Source organism: Serinus canaria, chromosome 1 (assembly GCF_022539315.1).
Source record: "Serinus canaria isolate serCan28SL12 chromosome 1, serCan2020, whole genome shotgun sequence".
NCBI lineage: Eukaryota > Metazoa > Chordata > Aves > Passeriformes > Fringillidae > Serinus > Serinus canaria.
This window is the reverse complement of record NC_066313.1, coordinates 107,134,267-107,153,454: the sequence shown is the minus strand read 5'-3', so window position 1 is coordinate 107,153,454 and position 19,188 is coordinate 107,134,267. Positions and strand designations below refer to the sequence as shown.

Here is a 19,188-nt window from a genome sequence, read left to right as displayed (position 1 = left end):
CTCTTAAATATATATATGTATATATAAAAACATACAAAAAGTACAAGATAAATCACATTAAGAAACTTTTACAGTGTAATTGTCCTGATTATTTTATTCTTGAGGGCCAATTTTTTTTTTTTTTTGTGCACAGAATCTCATTGTGACTGTTGTTCCAGAATTCAGCATAGTGCCACTGCACAGAATTCACCTTTCTGTGCAGTCCATTAAAAAACAAAACCCCAAAAAACAACACACACCACAGGACAAAACATTCTTCTTAAATCAAATTCTATTTGTGAATTCAGCAAAATAATTTCTATAAAATAAAACAGCAAAATATTTAAATAGTATAGGGTGGGCTGTATCTGTTTTGCAGGGGTATTTGGTTTTTAGACAGGTTCCAAAAAAATTACACACATTCAAGTTACCAATTTTCATTTAAATACAGTATTTACTGATGCGTTTCTTTAAGTCTTTAAACAAATGTTTATTCTGGAATAGAGATACCTCAGAATTGTATTTGACTAACCAGTAGTTTCTTTTATATTTAAACCCTGCTTCTAATGTTAAGATTTTCTGTATAATGGATAAAGAGCTAAGACAATTCTCGCTTTCAAGTAGAACTGTGAACGAGCAGAAAACCAGCAAGTTAACTTGGTGCAGTGGCACTCACAAGTACTCTGTGATTTTGTTGACTTCCACTTCACTGGGATGCAGTAGAAGGAAAGTGTTAGAAGTTTATCTAATAAGCTCTACCAAAGAAACAAAACAAGCACACCAAATACAGTCTATTATGCTCCAGGCATCCTGGCATAGCAAATTTTTGCATATTTGTTTTAAATCTTTTAAATTCCTATTACTGAAAACTAAGTGTTCTTTATCCCACCCAGAGAGAGAACTGTCAAACATCAGATGTGAGGAACATATGTGAAACTGAAAACCACTTGTTTGTCACATTTTCCCTCCCCATTTTATAGTCTAGGTGTAAGAAGAAAAAGTTCTGAGCAATACAGTTGTCACATTGGGACAACTGCTGTCACGCTTGTTTTTTTTTTTTTTTCCCCTCATTGGCTACACTAACTTGGTGTGAAGCCATGCTAAATGTTACAGCATAACTATAGCTTCAAAGTGATTAACCTAATACCAGAATGAAAAAGGCAATGAAAAAAGATCTAGAAACAATGTTACATCACCAATTTTCCACATCAACCAAATAATTAAAAGGTTACCAGCCATTACGTTGCTCATAGTAAAATCGACTCCAGTGGCAAAGAATTAACATGAAACTATTTTTGTGGTTGACATGGATAGGCTTTTTCGTAAAGGAGTTGATCCAACTGCCGTGAGGCAGGCAACACTGGTTGCAGAGCGCAGCAGATATATCAAGAAATTATTTTTTTGTTTTCGTAAATCTGTGAGTCTCATCAAGACAAAAAAAAATGTTTCTTGCTCAAGAATTAACAGTCAAACATTAATATACTATATACACCTTTGCCATTTACACATTAGCATCAGGCCATTTATTACAAAACACTATACACTTTCCACTGCAGGCGGGTTATATATTGACAGCAATTTTCTGCAGATAAGACAGTGAATAGACTCTCCACTCCATGTTGATTAGGAATAGTTTTTCTAGTTTTAAATATTAGCCAGACACAGAGAAAAGTTGGACTGTAAGGCCTGGGTGCACAGTCTTGATGGAGCAAGTTAATTGATTATGTGCATTTCACTAATCTTTTGTCTGAGGCGGGGAAACTTCTTCACTGCCTTCGTAGTTTTCTTGTGCTCGTTGGCCAGTTCGCTGAGGGTTGTTCATATGATGTGCTGCCGGGCCCGTATATGGCTGTCCATGCACGTGGTTATTCTGCAACAAAGCACACACATTTCAAAGGGATTTAACCCTGTGGACTGTCTCTTGACTCCCTGCTTTCCCCCTTTCCATTCAGACCACTGGGAAGTATCCTCAAGCACACCAACTTCTAGTGTGAACATGGTATGAACACACATCCCAGCTGCTTCATTCCCTTGAGTCACACCTTTCACTTACCTTGCCAATTTACACACAAGGGAAACAAAATTTCAACTTGTAAAGATAAAAGGATCAGTTGAAACAGTAATCTCAGCTTTTGAATTACAGTTACATGCAAAGCAAAAGCAGCAAGAAAGGAGAAAAGGAGACCAAGAGAGGTTGCCTATGTGCTGCCACATTTACACTGAGCACATATTTTATTAACAGATTCAACCAGGTTGACTTTTTTTCCCTAAAACAATGGAAAAAACAAACCTGTGTTTATGCAGTATACTTTAATTTTTAAGTGGGAAATCTCAATGTTACAGAACTGAATGAAATCTAGACCAGCAGTTTTCTGCAAATGCTCTACCCCAATTAAAAAAGTCTCACACAGATGTGGCAAACAAAACCACCTCATTTATCTGCTGTTTTGCAGAGTTTGTGGAGAAACCAAGAGTTTGAGGATTGGGTGTGTGTTAGTGAGAAATGCTATCTCTTGCAAGAAAGTGAACACATGACAAGGGCAATCGTGAGGTTACCGAATGTGTCTGAACTTGGGAGCTCAGGAAGGAGTGGGAAAATCTGCATGACTTACCAACTGCTCTGCTGAGAACATCAAATAAGGAAAGCAAGATGAAGGGGAAAATGGATTTGGGCAGGAAAGGAAATTAAATTAGCAGATTTGGAATATACAAAATGAATTGGAACAAAATATGGCAACTAAGCGAGGGATCCCATAATTTAGTCAATTCAATAAGAAGGCCCTGGTTATGATTTCTTCCAGATCTGGCTTTCCACTGGAAAGTATTAACAAAGCAGCCATTTAAAACAGATTTGGATTTTATATGTACTTGAAATTTAGAGATCACTGTTCATAGCACAAGTTACATGGCCACAAAGCCATCTGCTCTTTTCCAAAAGCCATCTACTTATCCAAATTCAGGCCTTGAGACTTGATTTTATATTTGAAAACAAAAAGCAGCTCACAAAATATTATCAATGTCAATAAATATAACAGAATCAAATTCAGTATGCACCAAGCTGTGATTACATCTGCTCTTTCTGTGGATGATTAATCCCTGATCTGATCAAATTCCCACCTGAAGCTCTGATGGTGAAACTGCTCCTGCTGAAATGGAGCTGTACCTTTACTCTTCCAAACATGATATTTGACAATAACATGCTTCTGGCTAAATGCCTACAATTTAAGTCACCATAAATGCTAAAAACAAGCAAACCTGAAACTCTGGATAAATAGTTCAACTCTGAGCTTTTACCTGTTGATACTGGGAACCAGGTGAATGGGGATACAGTGGGGCATCTTCAGGTGGAGAAGACTCATGTTCATCTGGGGCATCAGGATCATCTGGTTCCTAAAGTTTGAAACAGCCCATTTATTTTACTTTTTAAAAACATATTACAATTATTCTAACCCAAACCAATCCTCTGTGCAGATGATTGTTTCAGACATGCTAGAGTCATATTTTAGACATTCACAGAAAATTCCACCCCACTCTGTCACCTATAGCTTGTACTGTAATAAATAAAAATTCCCTCTATCAATGTATTACTGGAAATACAGACTCATTCATAATCTACTTCAAAAGGTCAATTTCAATTTTATACTGCTAATTCTCTAAGTGACAGGTGTCTACAGAAACAGTAATAAAAAAAGAAAAATAAAAACCTAACTCCATACTTATAAAGTATATATGAAATGTGTTACCTCTTAAATGAGTGGAGACTGTTGCTAAGGTTAATTATTTACAGAAGCATTTTATATTTTAATTGAAAGTCAAATGAATTCTTTACCTCCTCTGGGCAGAGTTCACAAGCCTTTGCAAGAGTCATTCTAGCACTGTGTGACCTCTCTAGGAAGTAGCCATTTGATGTTTCATTGCTCTGTATTGGTGGAGACCAGTTATTGTAGGTGTATTGGGGATTGCCAGTGTATGGTCTACGCTCCAGCTCGTCTCCAAGCCATTCCACTGCCCAGGTCCATTTTCTCTTCAAATCTCCATTGCTCTGCAGATGGAAAATGAACAATTCACAATTATTTCCTGTGTTCTTGAAAAAAGAAGCATTTTACCTTTCCTATACTGTCAGAGACCACCACCCTATCTGCTGATCTTTAGAGGAGTCACAAATATCCTTTTTTCTCCAAAGAAAACTTCAAATTTGAAATTAAGTCTGCAGATTTGCAGCTGCATCACAGCTGCAAATTAGTGTGAATTTAACCAGATTGTTTTCAATCCCTTATAATGACCTTCTCATACAAAAGGTGCAAATGAGTTGTCCCTGGAAGTTGTAAATTAATTGAGGTGTTAAAAACTGAATAATGGTGGGGTTTGTTTTGGGTTTTACTAAACACAGAAATGGGAAAAAAGCAGCAAGAAACAGAATAAAAGGTATCACCTGAAGGATCTGGTAAGCTACAGGGCAGTTGCTGAAGAGAGCTACCATGCACTTTATACACTGGTAAGCTCTTTTCTGATAATGATTCTTCGAGCGCTGAATGGTGTCAAAGAGCCCATCCCTGTCATCTGGGATTCCCTTAAGTGCATTGTGAATCCTAGGGAAAAACAAACCAGGACAACAACAAAACTTTAAGTGTTAAAAAGTTTTAACATTTGAAGTAAGGCTCTATATACAATGCAATTACAAAAGGGACAGTTGATGTTCTGACTTCTGGTGTTAGCCAAAAGGGTTTTTCTCAAATCAGAAAATTTACCTGACATGTCATATATATAACTTAGTTTAAAAATTACCAAACATGCTAAAAATATAACTGAACAAGATATACAAAAAAATGTAATTATGATTAATTCTAGTCAGAGTAATCAGCGTTAACAGTTCAATTTTATTACTAAAGTATCTACTGCATTTACAAATCAGCCCTGTTAACCCAGTAGGTCCTTACAGAATTGGAACAGTTAAATCCTCAACAGAATGGTTACTTTCACTCAGGTATGCTTCTCAAAGACACCCTTTTATATGCAGCTCCCCTGAAGGGGAGGACATTTAAGTGGTACATATATCTGTGCATGAGAAAGGGACTTGGGCATTCCCTGGAACTAAGCCCAGTTTTTGTGCCTTCTGCTATTGAACAGGGCAGAGGAATTAATTGCTACCCTGAAACTGTGCAAGAACTGAGAACTGACACACTTTTGGCTATGAAAAAAAAGTCAGAGGGGGCACAGAACCCACACTGGTGTCTCAAAGAGCTACACTCATGGCAGGGAAAGAACTGCCCTCTTTCCTCATAGACCTGGAAGCCATCAGCCCAGGCTCCATCTGTAAAGCAATGATGAGCTTTACTTCAGGTAATTTAATTTAATGGCACTTGCACCATTCCAAACTTGGCACTTGAACCTGTCAAATCAAGAGAAATTCAAGAGTGGGTCTGATGCCAAGGGACAGCAGCAGTGATCTTGCAGTACCAGAGGACAAGCTGCCCCAAGGGATGCACACTGCCCAGGGTCAGATCAGACTTGCTTTCCAGCAGTTACAAGCCACCATTTACAACGGACAATTTCACTGTTTTGTGGTGGTTTGTTGGGTTTTGGTTTGTTTGTTTTTTTTCAGAAGAGAAGACAAAGATCACTTAAACTCTCTGATTATCACAGTGTCATGGTTTGATGCTGGTGCAATGCCAGTACCCCTATGAAAATATATTCTCCCTGGTGTGTACTGTGAGATGTGACCAGAACACAGCACACCTGTATTGGAAAACTGAATCACCCTGGGATTCTGGAAATAATTACAAACTGACCTCTTTCACCTACTGGAACCAAGAGAGCTTCCCCCTGAGAGTTCTCTGCTTTTAACCCCGTGTTCTCAGAGGTGTATCCATGTCTTCGGTGGCCACACCAGGTGCCAATATTCAAATCTCAGCAGCTATTGGTTTGACCACCAAACTTCCAAAAAATCACTTCCTTTTCAAACCAGGACACACAGCAAAACCAAGAACAGGACAGAGACAAGTACTTCAAGCTATGGCCAGAAGTGGCAGGAAGAAGTAGTGAATGACTGGAGCTGGCCATTTAATATCCTCTGTGGAAGCCTAACAGAATTCCATGGAGCAGGGCTACTCCTGACACTGCAAAGGGACATGGAGTGATGTACTTCTCTAGGGAAGCCACACTACAACATTCCACCTCCTTCATACACTGCTATTTCAAATACAGCATTATCCCCAACAACCATTTCCATTTCTCTCACCTGTTCAACCCTAAAAATCCATTGTTTTACTTCATATTTATTAAAGTATGCCCATCCTCCAGCATTCTGTGGAGCATTCATTTGTTTATCAAGAAGATAATATAAGCTAACTGCATTATATATGCATAGCAAATCCCACAAAGAAAATTACCAAATCCCTACAACTCAGTCATCATATTCTGGAGTGTGGTTAAGCCAGACCACTACCTCCTTCGAGTCTCTCCTAAAATAAGCCCAGGCAATTGGTAACATTCTAAATGAGCAGCCTGCTTCCACAGCTAAGGACAGGAGTCCACCCCCATACCCAACAAGTGTGCTCTCACTGAAAATATTTGAAATGTCCTATGAGACACAATTGGAAATGATTCAGTAAATCCCATACTACCTATAACTGCTTACTATGAAACAGTGACATTTTAAAACACTGACAGGTAGCACATTGATGACATTTGTGTTATCTCACCTACTTTTATATTAAACTTCTGAAAAACTGACTGTTCTCAGAAACAGTATCTGCAGTAATTTATAGTTTTAATAAATTTCAAAAGCTTTATTTTGTAAACATATAAAAATTTGGTTTTCAACTGGATTAGTATGTAATATGCCGAGTTACAATTCTCTTGAAATGTGATCATACATAGAATACCTAAATGTGAAATATTATTTCCTCACACATTCACATTTCATGTATGTCTTGGTACCACTCCTACATCTGATGTGCTCCTGAGCAAGCCCAGGCTGTTGCTGACCCACCTCAAGGGGACATTGCTATGAATCAATCTGAGCACCTCACAGGGAAGTTTAACCTGAGTTTAACCTAAACAGCACATTCTCCTGTATGTGAGAAATCTTGGCTGTATAGCAAACTTCCCTATAGTAAGGAATATGAAAAATTGTACTTATCTTAAAATTTTAGATAAAAACACAGAAAATTGCTTTACTTGTGAATTTTGATTTAACACCTATTTAAAAAAATATATTGAAAAGATTAGCAACAGAACCACTGGAAAAACAATCTGTACAGAACAATATTGAATTATAAAAGGACAGGTAAATACTGACCTGTGAGTTTGCCAAGAGTCCTCAATTAACAGGATTTGCAGAAGCAGATCCAAATAAGGTCGAAGCTCATACGTGTATGAATATGCAACCTAAAAAGTGAAAGTGCAGAGAACACAAGAAAGCATTTCTTGAGGCAGGCAGCTTACACAGTGAAATACAAGAACACAATTCATTTGAAGTGTACTGTAATTCAAAGAATATTTCTAGATACAATACTTCCTTTTTAGAAAGTGTTGGTTGTGTCAGGAATTTTGCAGGTTGCAATTTAATTTGATTTGTTTTTAAATACAGTAGGTTCTGTAAAGGAAAAAATGTCTCTTTATGATTTTCTGACCCAGTTGATCTGAAGCCCCAAACATGTTATGCTGAAGAAAGTACCTTAAAAAATGCCTTTAGAAAAGAAATATTTAAAAATGGCACTTTTCATTGATATCTCTACTTTTAGGCAATGTGTATAAAGGTTAACCTAAAATGCAAAATAAATGGCTAGCAAAATATTGATAAAGTGATTTTTTTAAGAATCTTTCAAGTGTCAAACAAAGGGACACAAAAAAATGTCATGTTACAAGAAAAAAAAAGAGTGCAAATATAAAGAGGGGCTAACAGAAGTAAAGAATTTTATTTGGAGTGGAAAAGCGTAACGGACCTTACAGAAATTACAGTGGAAATGTAAGAGAGTATCAAAAATTCTTTGCTGAGTCTGAAGCCAAAAATGTTTTCCAGACTTGTAAAAAACCTTACTTAACAAACATGCTTGAAATAAATACAAGGGAGATCTAAGGAAATTATTCCAGATTTTCATGTCACCTATGAATCTCTTTTATGGATAATGACAGAAAGCTTTAGCAGATGCTCTTGAAATACACAAAGATGACCTCAGTCTACTGTCCACCCTTAATACATCATTCCTGACTTGTTAAAGGTTGCTTCCTTAAATTCATAAAGCACTTCCCAAAGTACTCCAATGGGATGTACAGACCTAAGACTGTAAATACTGACAGAGGATGCCATCTTGAGGAAATTTATTTATCAAGCACCCCTTCAGTATTTAATACAACATTCTTACACATAAATGCAGAATCATTCATATTTTTATTCCCATCTTTCTCCTAGCTTTTTATTTTTACCTGCCAAAGTAGTTCACTGAGGACTGTGGAAGAGAACTGAGGATTCTCCCAACAGCAGAAACGAAGCAACTTGATGGTCTCTTCAGAGTTGCTGCAATCTTCAATAATTTTCTTTACATAACTAGTTCTCACAAACAGAATGTCTGCTACGTTCTGCTGAAGTGCCATTATAGGTTGAGATAAATTAGGATCACCATAAGGGTTGGCAAGTGGGGGATTACCTGGAACAAACAGTTATTACAGATTAAAAAGTGCTGAAGTAATTTCAGTGTAGACAGTCCAAAATATAAACTGGTGTAACTCATCAAAAACACAAACCCTCTCTTAACAGCTGACTTTCTTTGAAAAAAACCAGTAAGAAATAACTAATTTTTATGTTTGTGAAGCTTGACACTTGCTGCCTGAGAGGGCTACTTCTCCCTCTCTGATAAGAATATGCAGTGACAATCAAAGCAGAACAGCTGGAGACATATTCACATGCAAGAGGAGAATTCACTGAAGTTGTTCAGAGAAATCCTCTTATCTCCTGCATTTATCAACTTCACTGCTAGTGTAACAGAGCCCAAGCCATATTTTAAGGACACAATGTTTGTTTACTTTACAAGACAATGCAAAAGTGTTCAGGGGTGTATCTCCATAAGAACAGTCCCATTTGAATCTCTCGAGTGTAGAGAATAAACATCCTTTTATAATTAATGTATCTTATTTAATCAGCTTCATTCTGTGTAATGAAAGAATGTTGATTTGCTCCTGATGTTTCTAAATTTAGCAGTGTTTTGAGTTATTGTTTGAAGATGCCCAGAAGACTAGAGAAGGCTTTTCTAGTTTAATAAGCTGAAACAAAAAATAACTTTATTATGCAAACAGTAATCATAATTAGTAGCCAAAGTTAATATAAATAATCTTTTTTAGTACAATATTATAAATATATTGAATATACAACTGTTTTTCACAGGTAGGCTACCTTTTCAGTTTAAGCTCAAGTAATGCACTGGAAAAAATCCTAACCAAAACTGCCACATGATTCTGAAGCTTATTACAGCACAGTAAAATTTTCAGTTCATTAATCTCACTACAGCACAATCTAGCCTATTGACTTTATGGCCTGACACATCAAGCTGTAATGAGTTTCCCATTAAATAGCTTCTCTACAGATTTCTAATTAGGTTTTCTAAAATATGCTTAGCAGAACATGAACAGATACAGGCTATAAAGTCCACATGGCCCAATATCCTGTCGCCATTCCTCAAAAATAACTGCACTCTATTCAGCTATTGGAAATGTTAATGATTTACACTGTGGTTAATCAATTTCTATCTGATTCTTTATCTTTTATAAACTGACATGCTGGCTGCTGTTTGCTGTATTGAGTGTGAACGAGCATCAAATCATATTCAAGAGCTACCCAAAACAATGCAACATCTCCTCAGTGCTAAGCACTATCAGTTATCTCACTACCTGCTGTGGTGCTTTTCCTGTACAGATTACTTCTGTAGTCTATTTTTCATCACCTACTCAGGATAAAAACATCTTTGGACAACTCTTTACAAAAGCATTACTATTTTGTAATGAACAGCCTCCTACTTTACTAATTATTTCCCTATATTTTTAAGGAATAAGCCAAGCAATATAAAATACAGAACAGATTTCTGTTTTGGCCTTTTTAGTGCAACAAATCAGTTTTGCTTACAACAAACAGATTTGTTTCTTTAAATGAAAGGAGCTGCTAAACATCAAAGGAAAACATTTTTCCAGCTGATCCACTTTATAAATAATAGCTAAACATGCACAAAAAGACATTTACTGGTTTGGTCAATGGATCTAAAGCAAACTAAAGATTCACTGTACCATTGATAGAAGACTGCATGCGCGATGAGACGTTGCAGCAGCGGATCAGCTGTGACACCACAGTGTACAGCTTCCCCAGCTCAGCATACTGGTACTTAATTGGAGGGCCTGGACCTTCATCCAGAGCCACAAGCATGAAGGTTGCAGGAACATTTAGTTTCAGAAGTTGTGTCTTCTCTGCTACACCTTTATGGGGCAAGGAGGAAAAAAAAAAAAATCTTGTTTCTGGTGCTGAAAATACTTTTAAAATTTTTTGAAAGAAAAATAACAAGAGTTTACGTGACTCACAACCTTTTAGTTCTTGGGTTCTATTAAACCCTCATTTATACCTTCTGAGGAAAAAATAATCAAATCAATTAAGATGCAAAAGAAAATTATATACAGCTGTAGAATCACATTGAAGGAGAGTTGTAAATTACTACCATTTCTTCACAGTGCTCATTAGCACTTAAGCAACACATAAGTAGCATCTGTGTTAATAGTAAAACCTCAGAGAAGTCTTTTGGACAAAAAAATTAATCCTTTTATTGTGAGGCCCAGGATAGGAAAAACAACCCCCACAGTGTATTTTGGTTTTTCTTATCATGTCCTAGATACATCAACCACAAACTCGAGACATTTTTTAACTGTGACACACAGTGTAATAAATGTAAATTAAGTGACAAAATAAATAAGAAAACCTCCAAAACCCCAACCAACCAAAAAACCCAAACTTACATCTGGTTTTACTGCAAGAATACTGTGCAGATACTACAAAAGTACTCACCAGGAAATTCACTATATCCCTTCTTGCATTCTGTTTCTTATTTTGCTTAAAAGTAATGATTTCTCATACATTTTCAAGTCTGTCTTATTCTGAAATACAACTGGGCCTTACCTTCCATTTTTCTGATAAGGAGGAGTGTAAGTGGTTTTTAATGGCATTTTTTCTGATTATGCTAGATAGTTTTGTAGTTGCATCCTGTAAAACTGTAGTTCTACAATCCTGTAGTTGCATCCTGTAGTTGCATCCTGTAGAACTGACCTCTCACTTGCTCTGATGTGAACAATCTACTATTTGATTTCTCAAAATGTCAGACAGTTTAATCTTTTCCACAAAATGCAGGAATGATGTTATTGTGGCTTTTGCTGAATGGACTCTACACTCATACAGAAGCCTTCAAGTAATAGTAGTGAGACAAGGACAACTGCTTACTGTATTAGTATTTCCAGGTTTTGCTCTGCAGGGTAGATCGTGATAAAGATCAGACTCACAAATAAAATTATATTTTCCTATCTGGCCTCTGAGTGCTCACCTACTCAGAGGCCTGAACTCCACTGACTGTGAAAAGCTAGTGAAGAAGAAAAGAGAAGTTGGAGCAGAAGAATTGCATCTCTCTTCTCTGCCATGATACTAATTCTACTCTGGTGTCATGACAGAAACCTGCCAGACAGAGAATGCTTTGGTAGGCAAAGCAACAAACATTACACTTGTAAATAAATTAACACAACTGTCTAGATTAATTTTAGAGATAGGAAATTAAATTCCTTTAAAGTTGTCTACTTCCTGCATGAGCTGATAAACAGCAACAGTCAAGTTTTTTACAGTTTCACCTCCACCCTCTCTCAGCAGGACACTGTTTTACAGCTCCAAGCTTCTCTTGTTTATCTTCCATGGATGACAGGGAGACTGAAGCCCCAAACTCCAAAGAGGAGGAACACAGATGCTAGGGAGTATTTATATGACATATAACTATAACAATCTGCCTAAGGATGGAAAACTGGATCCTCCTGCTGTTATCTCTGTAACTGGATCATCAATAAAGCCCCAGTTTATTACAGTGTTGTCAGTACAAGCAATTTGCTTACCTAGATTGGCATACATCACAAACAGATTGAAATACTGCTGCAAGTGGCGCCCGTGCTCGGATACCTCCCTTCTCAGAAGATTCAGTACCGCCCTCAGTAAGTGATCACTTAAACTTAAGTTATCGTAAGCCTACAGAAAGAAACAAGTTCTACTGTTAGTGGCTGAATCTATCATATCTTGGTTTAGTTTCTACTTTTTACTATGAGAGAAAACAGAACTGGTTAGAAGGTATGGGATTTATACAAGCTCCAAAATAGCAGCAGCTGGTCAGTCTTGAGGGTCTCACGCAGACAAAAAGACAAGAGACAGGGAGTAAGACTCCCATCACTCAGTACCGTGGAAATCCAAGAAATTACAGCTATAGAAACTTTTAACTGAGCTTTTTTTCCAATAGCAGATAGACCAAAACACTGAAGAAACACACATGCAATTCCACTATTAACTTTGTAGACTAAGACAACCAAATCACCTCTAAGGTATATCTCAAATACCTCGCAACACAGAACACTTCCTAAGCCTATGGTGCTTCAACTTAATTCTTAACAAATTCTTTTGCTGGACACAGTAGTGAAAACATTCTGGGAAAGTAAACGGGACGATGTAAGCAAAAAGAGACATTAAAACATGACAAAGCAAAGACTCTAAAAGTTGATCTTTTTAACACTGTTTTCACAACTATCACAATAAGACCCAGGCTTTTTTGTTGTTGTTTGTCAATTCTAGGTGGGTAAAATCAGACAATTCACTGTCTACTCCAACACTAAGTTACTATTTTTGACAAATTCACTGTTGCAAGATACATGGGATTAGAACATAGGGAACTCCTGCAGGTTTTCAGGTTAGTGTGTTTGTTTGTTTGTGGGGGTTTGTTTGTTTTACAGTTCTAAATAAAAGCAAGGGTTCACTTCCCCAGACACTACTTCACTAAAATAGCCACTGCTTTTTTTTTTTTTTTGCAGATTTCACACTCCCAGCTCAAAGCTCTCACTGAGCCTTCACAGTGATTTACAAATGAGGGGAAACTGAACCCTCTGGCAGCAACTCTCTAACTGGTTGAGTTACATCTTGTTTTGTAGTGCAAAATGGGCTGTACAGCTCTCCAGCCAACATTGATGCATCTGCTCCAGAGTTTGCTTTACATTAAATGCTTATAATGAAGAAGTAAGAATAAGTTTCAAAAGCTTTTCATTAGAAAATTAAATACCTGACTGGAAGGTCCAGGAGAGGCAAAAGGTGATTGACATGGTCCGTCTTGCAATGAAAAATGTGCAATAAATACTATAAGTTTTGCAAATGCACCTCTCACTTCTGCACTGGGGCATTCCAGGAGATACTCAGAGAAGCGGTTTGAAACATTAAAAAGGACGTTGTGTGCAAACCAAAAACGTACATTCTTGCTGTGACGGAGTAGGATACACAGGGCATCATACCTGAAACAGGAGATGGCACAGTTAGGACCAAATGCAGACATTAGTGAATTCTGGCAGACATGTTCTTTTGCAGAGTTTGAAGAAAATATGCGTTAAAGGTGATACCCCAACATTTTTGTTCACAAAATGATTCTAATTAGATACTTTGTAGTTCCTATAGTAATACTCTTATGAGCAATCAGAAAAGGAAGATATTCTTCAATTAAAAACCTAACACTTTAACTGTAGCATTTTACTTCTACTACCTATAGGAATTAAGACAGCATTACACTCCCTAACTATCTAAAGCAGGTGTTATTTTATCTCTGTACTGGAACTGGGGAAGAGGGTGAGCAGCAGAGAACACAGGCGGATTTCATATACAACACACAACTAAATATGTAACCTAACAAGAATTTATAGTCTCATTTACAGACCTTAAAAAAACCCCACAAAATGAAAAGCCAATACCCAAAGACTAAAATATCTGTTTCAGAGAGGGCCTTGTTACTCTGTCCTTTCAGCAGGAATTTTTGAACTCTTCTTGATCTCTTAAATTAAAAGGAGTAACTTAAGCTACTCTGGAAGTTGCTGCTGGAGGTATGAAATTTGCCATTATTACACAACTACTTAGTAGTAGCTGGTAAACTACTGGCCATGAATGCCAGTTTTACTCTCCAATTTGACCAACAGTAACTCCCACTCTTCTCCCCAGCAGAGAATAACCCAGCTGAAGGACTAAAACGAGTAAGATGGCACTGTTTGTCACAGTGTGGATTTGAATTAGGTCCCATAGCATTGTACATAAAGTACTCTGCCAACAGTGTCTTAAAGACTATTATCCTTGTTTCACAAACAGAATTCAAATATAACCTGCAACAATGGCTTGTAAAGAGCTTTGTTTAAAAATACTAAACAATGTAAAACCATTCTGAATTTGTCAGAAAACATAACCTGTTAGTTCTGTGCTAGTGACAGATTCCATTCTTTTATTCTTTTAAAAAGACAGAGTTAAGCTCTGTTTGAAAATGAAATTTGAAGCCATTCAGATCAGCAGGATGTTTCAAGGATCAAATTCTTCCCAGTATTTTCTATTCAAACTTTCCCCCCTCTCCTTCACCATGTATCTAAATGGGATCTTTTAACAGACATCCAACTTCCAAAATCATAATTGTTGTTAAAAGACAAAATACCAATCACTAGCAGGGCCACGGACTATTTTCTTTGTATGAAATCCTGTGGTGAAGAGAAATCTAGCAGCAAGCTGAATACTAATCATAGTTATTTCTTCTGCTTCAGGCAACAGATGATCTTGTCCTAAAGAAAAATCAGAATACTCACATGTAGACAAAGTAAAAGCAATTTTTAATGATTTAACTGATTTCAGATTACTGTTTTGTCTGATACGGTGTTCCAATTTTAGAAGAAACTTGATCAAAATAGCCCCTAGCTTCTACAATGTGTAATTTGAAAATGTAAGCTTTAATACAGGTACCTGGAGGCTAACATACGTCTTTTACAAATTCAGCATCTCACCTTTGAGAATTGTTTTCAACAGAAGTGCCCTCAAATTTGAGTATTTTAACTTGATTTAGTACAGCAACTGAGTAATAGCTGATAGTTTATCAAAGTATTTTTTGTTAAATATTCTGTCAAGTTACCACTGATGAACAACTCAACAAGAGATGTTTAACTGCAGAAGGACAGGAGTATTCAAAGCAGGACACACCAAATTTTCACTGGCTAGATAAATCCTTGGCCACACAAACCAAAACTCTTCTTGCAAGAAATGAATCCATGATTATCACACTACCATACTAACCTGGAGGAGGGTTTAGGTAGACACTATTACAAGTAAGCAACTTCTTTATGAACTGGAAATATTCCAGGCTGTACTGCATCCGATTGTGCATGAACTGCACGTTCTGCTTGCGCACGCTTCGCTCGATGGCTGAGGGCATTTTAATCTGGTGGGGTTTAGTGGTGATAGAGATTTCTGAAATATATTTTATTAGTTCATTGTCTTTGTCTATCGTGTCCATGCGTTCATAAAAAAGAATGTAAGCATTCCACCACCTCTTCTGGCGCCTGTAGGACATTCGCTTCATCATGTGATCAAACACTTCGCCCATGTACTCTCCCCCAAAACACTGATTTTTCATCTCTTCATCGTCATCCATTTTACACTCTGTCACATCTCCATCATCAAATTTGTACCACCGGTTCTTCTCACCATCTCCACCGTTCCTCTGGATAATGTAAGAGTAGTAATGTCCGCCGCTGGCCTGGCCGCTGTGCACAAGTACACCCACAAGTCTGTATTTTGTGCTCCCAGAGTGTTCATTTTCTGACTGCTCATTTTGTATTATCTGATTTTCAGGATTCACATCATCCCCTTCCAATTTTGCTACACCTGCCACTGTGTAAGGCTCCATGTCCAGTTCTCGTGGAAATTCAAAATAATCATTGAATTTGATTGCACATTCCCTTTCCCAGTCATAATCAAATCGTTTCAACTGGATCGCAAGAACTGGAGGCAACTTCTTAATCAACAAGCGTTTCACTGTATCCACCTACAAAAGGACATGAACAGTTACCAGCTCTCAAATTTCCATTCACATACTCTCACCAAATACCAAACTGATTAATGAAAGGTTGACTTTTCTCCCCAAACATGAACTAAGACTGAACTTAGTACAGCTGTAACATCACAGCTGTACACAAATTAGAAATATAAGGAATCATTACCTTTTTGTTGCATTTTTCACAATGATATGCGTTTGCACCTTCCAATAAATCTCCTTTGACATACTGTTCCAAAGAATCAAGAAGGTTTTGGTGATTCCTTATATCTACATTCAGAGTTGTGAAGGATTCCTCACACTCGTACCTAGCAATGAACAGGTAAATGTATGAGAAAGGCAGGAATGTATTCAACTTTTTATGTTTAACATGTGCTACAGTGTGCAAGCAGTAAAAGAACTGAACTATTTTTTAATGCAGTTTTCCTACAGTTACATTAGAGTATCTGCACACTGTATTTTTATGGTCAGGAATTAAAGCAATAAACACTAACACTGTATCACACCTAAAGACAATAGTTCAAAACAGATGTCAATTCAGCAAAAAAACAAACAAAAAGCCTTTTTATTTTTTATCTAAAAAACCTTGAATCACCATCTTCATAAAACCTCTTTGAATGTTTATGACTGGCTTGACATCATGTTCTAAATATAATCTGTGAACAAATCTCTAGCAATGAGCCAGCAATGCTTGAGAGACAACCAGCTGATACATCCTGGAATCAACGTTTTGTTTTTAAAATAAAGAAGTGATGAATAAATTTAAAAAGCCACATCTATTCCAGTGTAACCCTGAAGGGCTTGTTTCCCTGATATGCAATCAAGCATTCAGAGGCTGAATAAATAAATATTTATAAACACTTCAACCAACAGCAATATTCATTCATCCAATAAATAGCTTACAAAAAATATAGAAAGGCTTTTAATTTGCCACACACAAATCCACAGTTTAGTTACTATCAGTTCTCTTCTTCCTAAACCACATTTCTGTTAATAAGTAACATTATGCAAATCCCGTAGAGTTCAAAAAACACAGAAATACTTCTGTGTTTATTATGTATTAATACATAATATCAGCAATGAATGTAACTCATGTTGCTTCTGGTCTGGATCTGCCATTTAATTACCCACTGCATATAAGGTGAAATCAGTGCTACCATTTTACCCTGCTGTATTTCAACTCACTTCTAGTCACTCATTGTAATCCATGAAACCTAAGATGTTCACTTTACAAACTATTCTTATTCATACATTAGGTCAATTGAAGTTGAAAGATTACCACAATAAAATCCATTTGTATAATTTTTTGCTGTATTTTAATTGCTAACTGGAAGCTAAAGGAAATGGTCAGCTTTCAAAATAAAGAGAATTTGCAATGGCAATGTATAGAGGTATGTGCTGTTAAAGAATCACACATGATCTGAACAGTAAGAAAGCCAACTGATAGTGAGAGAAATAAACACAATAATTTAAAAAAAGCCAAATGCTAAAAAGAAGAAGTTCATCATTAAGCCATCCTGAATTTTGCATGCAATTTTAACCATACATCACAAAAAAAGAGATAAATTAAAAAGTCTGGGGAATTAAAACTTTACAATACTGAGCTCTATTCCTTCATTAATAACCATCCATCATCAAAACAGTGAGCTACAGACTTGCAGTCTGATTTGGCACGGGTGGTTTCTTATATGCCTTCTACAAAACTGAATTTCAGTATTCACATTTAAAGGTACCTACAAATACAGCAGAAGTCTTAGAACTTTCTACACCACTGACCTTAATTATAGGTTACATGGTGAGTATGAACAGTTTTACTCACTGGAACTGAAGATTCCTACTTGGCTCAGCTCTAAACACACATTATGGAAAACCAAAGACAGCAACAATTGTCGGCCAGGTATTAAAATTTTCTACATCGCATTTGGTCCCTACAATTGTTTTCACTTTTAACATGAAAAAGCATAATCTTTTCCTGCCTTAATCAATACACAGTGCTTCACATACAATCTGTGAAGTAGAAGCAATAATGATTAAGTACGTCAAGGTACTTGTAAACAAATGAATGCTCAGCTGTAGAAAAAAGGTGGCAAAATCTATTAGCTTAAGAAACCCACACAAAAAGCCCACTCTTGACTCTAATTACCTTTATAAGGACACAAACATAGGTCGTTTTCCTATAAAAAAAGATGAAAATCTTCAACACTTACCGATGTGGGCATCCTTGACAAATCTTCTGATCAGCAAAGGACCCTCCTAAAACTTTACTTAACATTGCTGGATGGCCCAAAGCTTTTAAAGCTTCATCTAAACTGTCCACCAATGAATTAAAAAATTCTAAAGCATCATGTTGTTCACGTAGATTTACAGGTTCACCCCAGAGTCTGAAAATGAAAACACATTTTGTCAAATATTTTTTGTTTTGTTTGCCAACAATTTCTTTTTGAAAAAATGTATGATTCAAGCTCCTAACCCCCTCCTTGAAGAGCCAAACTACTGGTGTTTGATGTACTATATGACCTGTAGTTCTGTCCCTGACACTTTCTGGTAAGTGAAAACAAGCTCTTGTGTATTACTTCATAGTTAATTCAAAGTTTCACTATCAAGAACTGCTGAAATTTGAAAGAACCACTCTGCTGTAAACTTTAGTTTATTAACAGACTTCTACAGAATGGTGAAAAGGCAGATAAAGCTGCACAAGTTCTGCTAATTTACACTTCACATCATTGCCATTCTACCATGATTAGTCTTTTTGCACTTCAGTGATCCAGTGAACCAACATCAATACTCAATTTTCTACTTACCTGAACTGTTTCCAAAACCCTCTTGGTACATAGTACTGTAGCCTGGAAGCTGCTAAATGGCCAAAAATTACTTGGAGATGCCTCAAAACTCCAATATTGTACTCTTTTCTATCTTCAGTTTTGCTCAGTGCTGGTTTATCTTCATACTGATGTGGATAACCAAACACGTCATCTCGTGGGTCGACATTGCTCTGAAAAGCAGAAAATTTGTGCAATTCACTTCCATATGTAGCTGTCTTGTAGTTACTTTTATCCTTTGTTTAATTTGACAATCTAAGGTGTTTCATACTCAG

General features: G+C 36.7%; 1 protein-coding gene across 2 annotated transcripts in view; it reads right to left on the bottom strand.

Moving 5' to 3' along the window:
• Nucleotides 1–253: 253 nt before the first annotated feature.
• Nucleotides 254–19,188, bottom strand: part of USP9X (ubiquitin specific peptidase 9 X-linked) — a 96,853-nt gene continuing 77,918 nt past the window's right edge. For both annotated transcript variants that reach the window (XM_009089622.4, XM_018913490.3), the window contains exons 32-45: nt 18,896–19,086; nt 18,302–18,475; nt 16,261–16,402; nt 15,335–16,085; nt 14,706–14,829; nt 13,308–13,533; nt 12,103–12,232; nt 10,255–10,440; nt 8,407–8,627; nt 7,280–7,368; nt 4,412–4,568; nt 3,809–4,021; nt 3,274–3,369; nt 254–1,849 (exon numbers count right to left, since the gene is read on the bottom strand). In XM_009089622.4, coding sequence (XP_009087870.1) covers nt 1,715–1,849; nt 3,274–3,369; nt 3,809–4,021; nt 4,412–4,568; nt 7,280–7,368; nt 8,407–8,627; nt 10,255–10,440; nt 12,103–12,232; nt 13,308–13,533; nt 14,706–14,829; nt 15,335–16,085; nt 16,261–16,402; nt 18,302–18,475; nt 18,896–19,086 — 2,835 coding nt within the window. In that variant the 3' untranslated portion in view covers nt 254–1,714. The remainder of the gene's footprint in view (nt 1,850–3,273; nt 3,370–3,808; nt 4,022–4,411; nt 4,569–7,279; nt 7,369–8,406; nt 8,628–10,254; nt 10,441–12,102; nt 12,233–13,307; nt 13,534–14,705; nt 14,830–15,334; nt 16,086–16,260; nt 16,403–18,301; nt 18,476–18,895; nt 19,087–19,188) is intronic.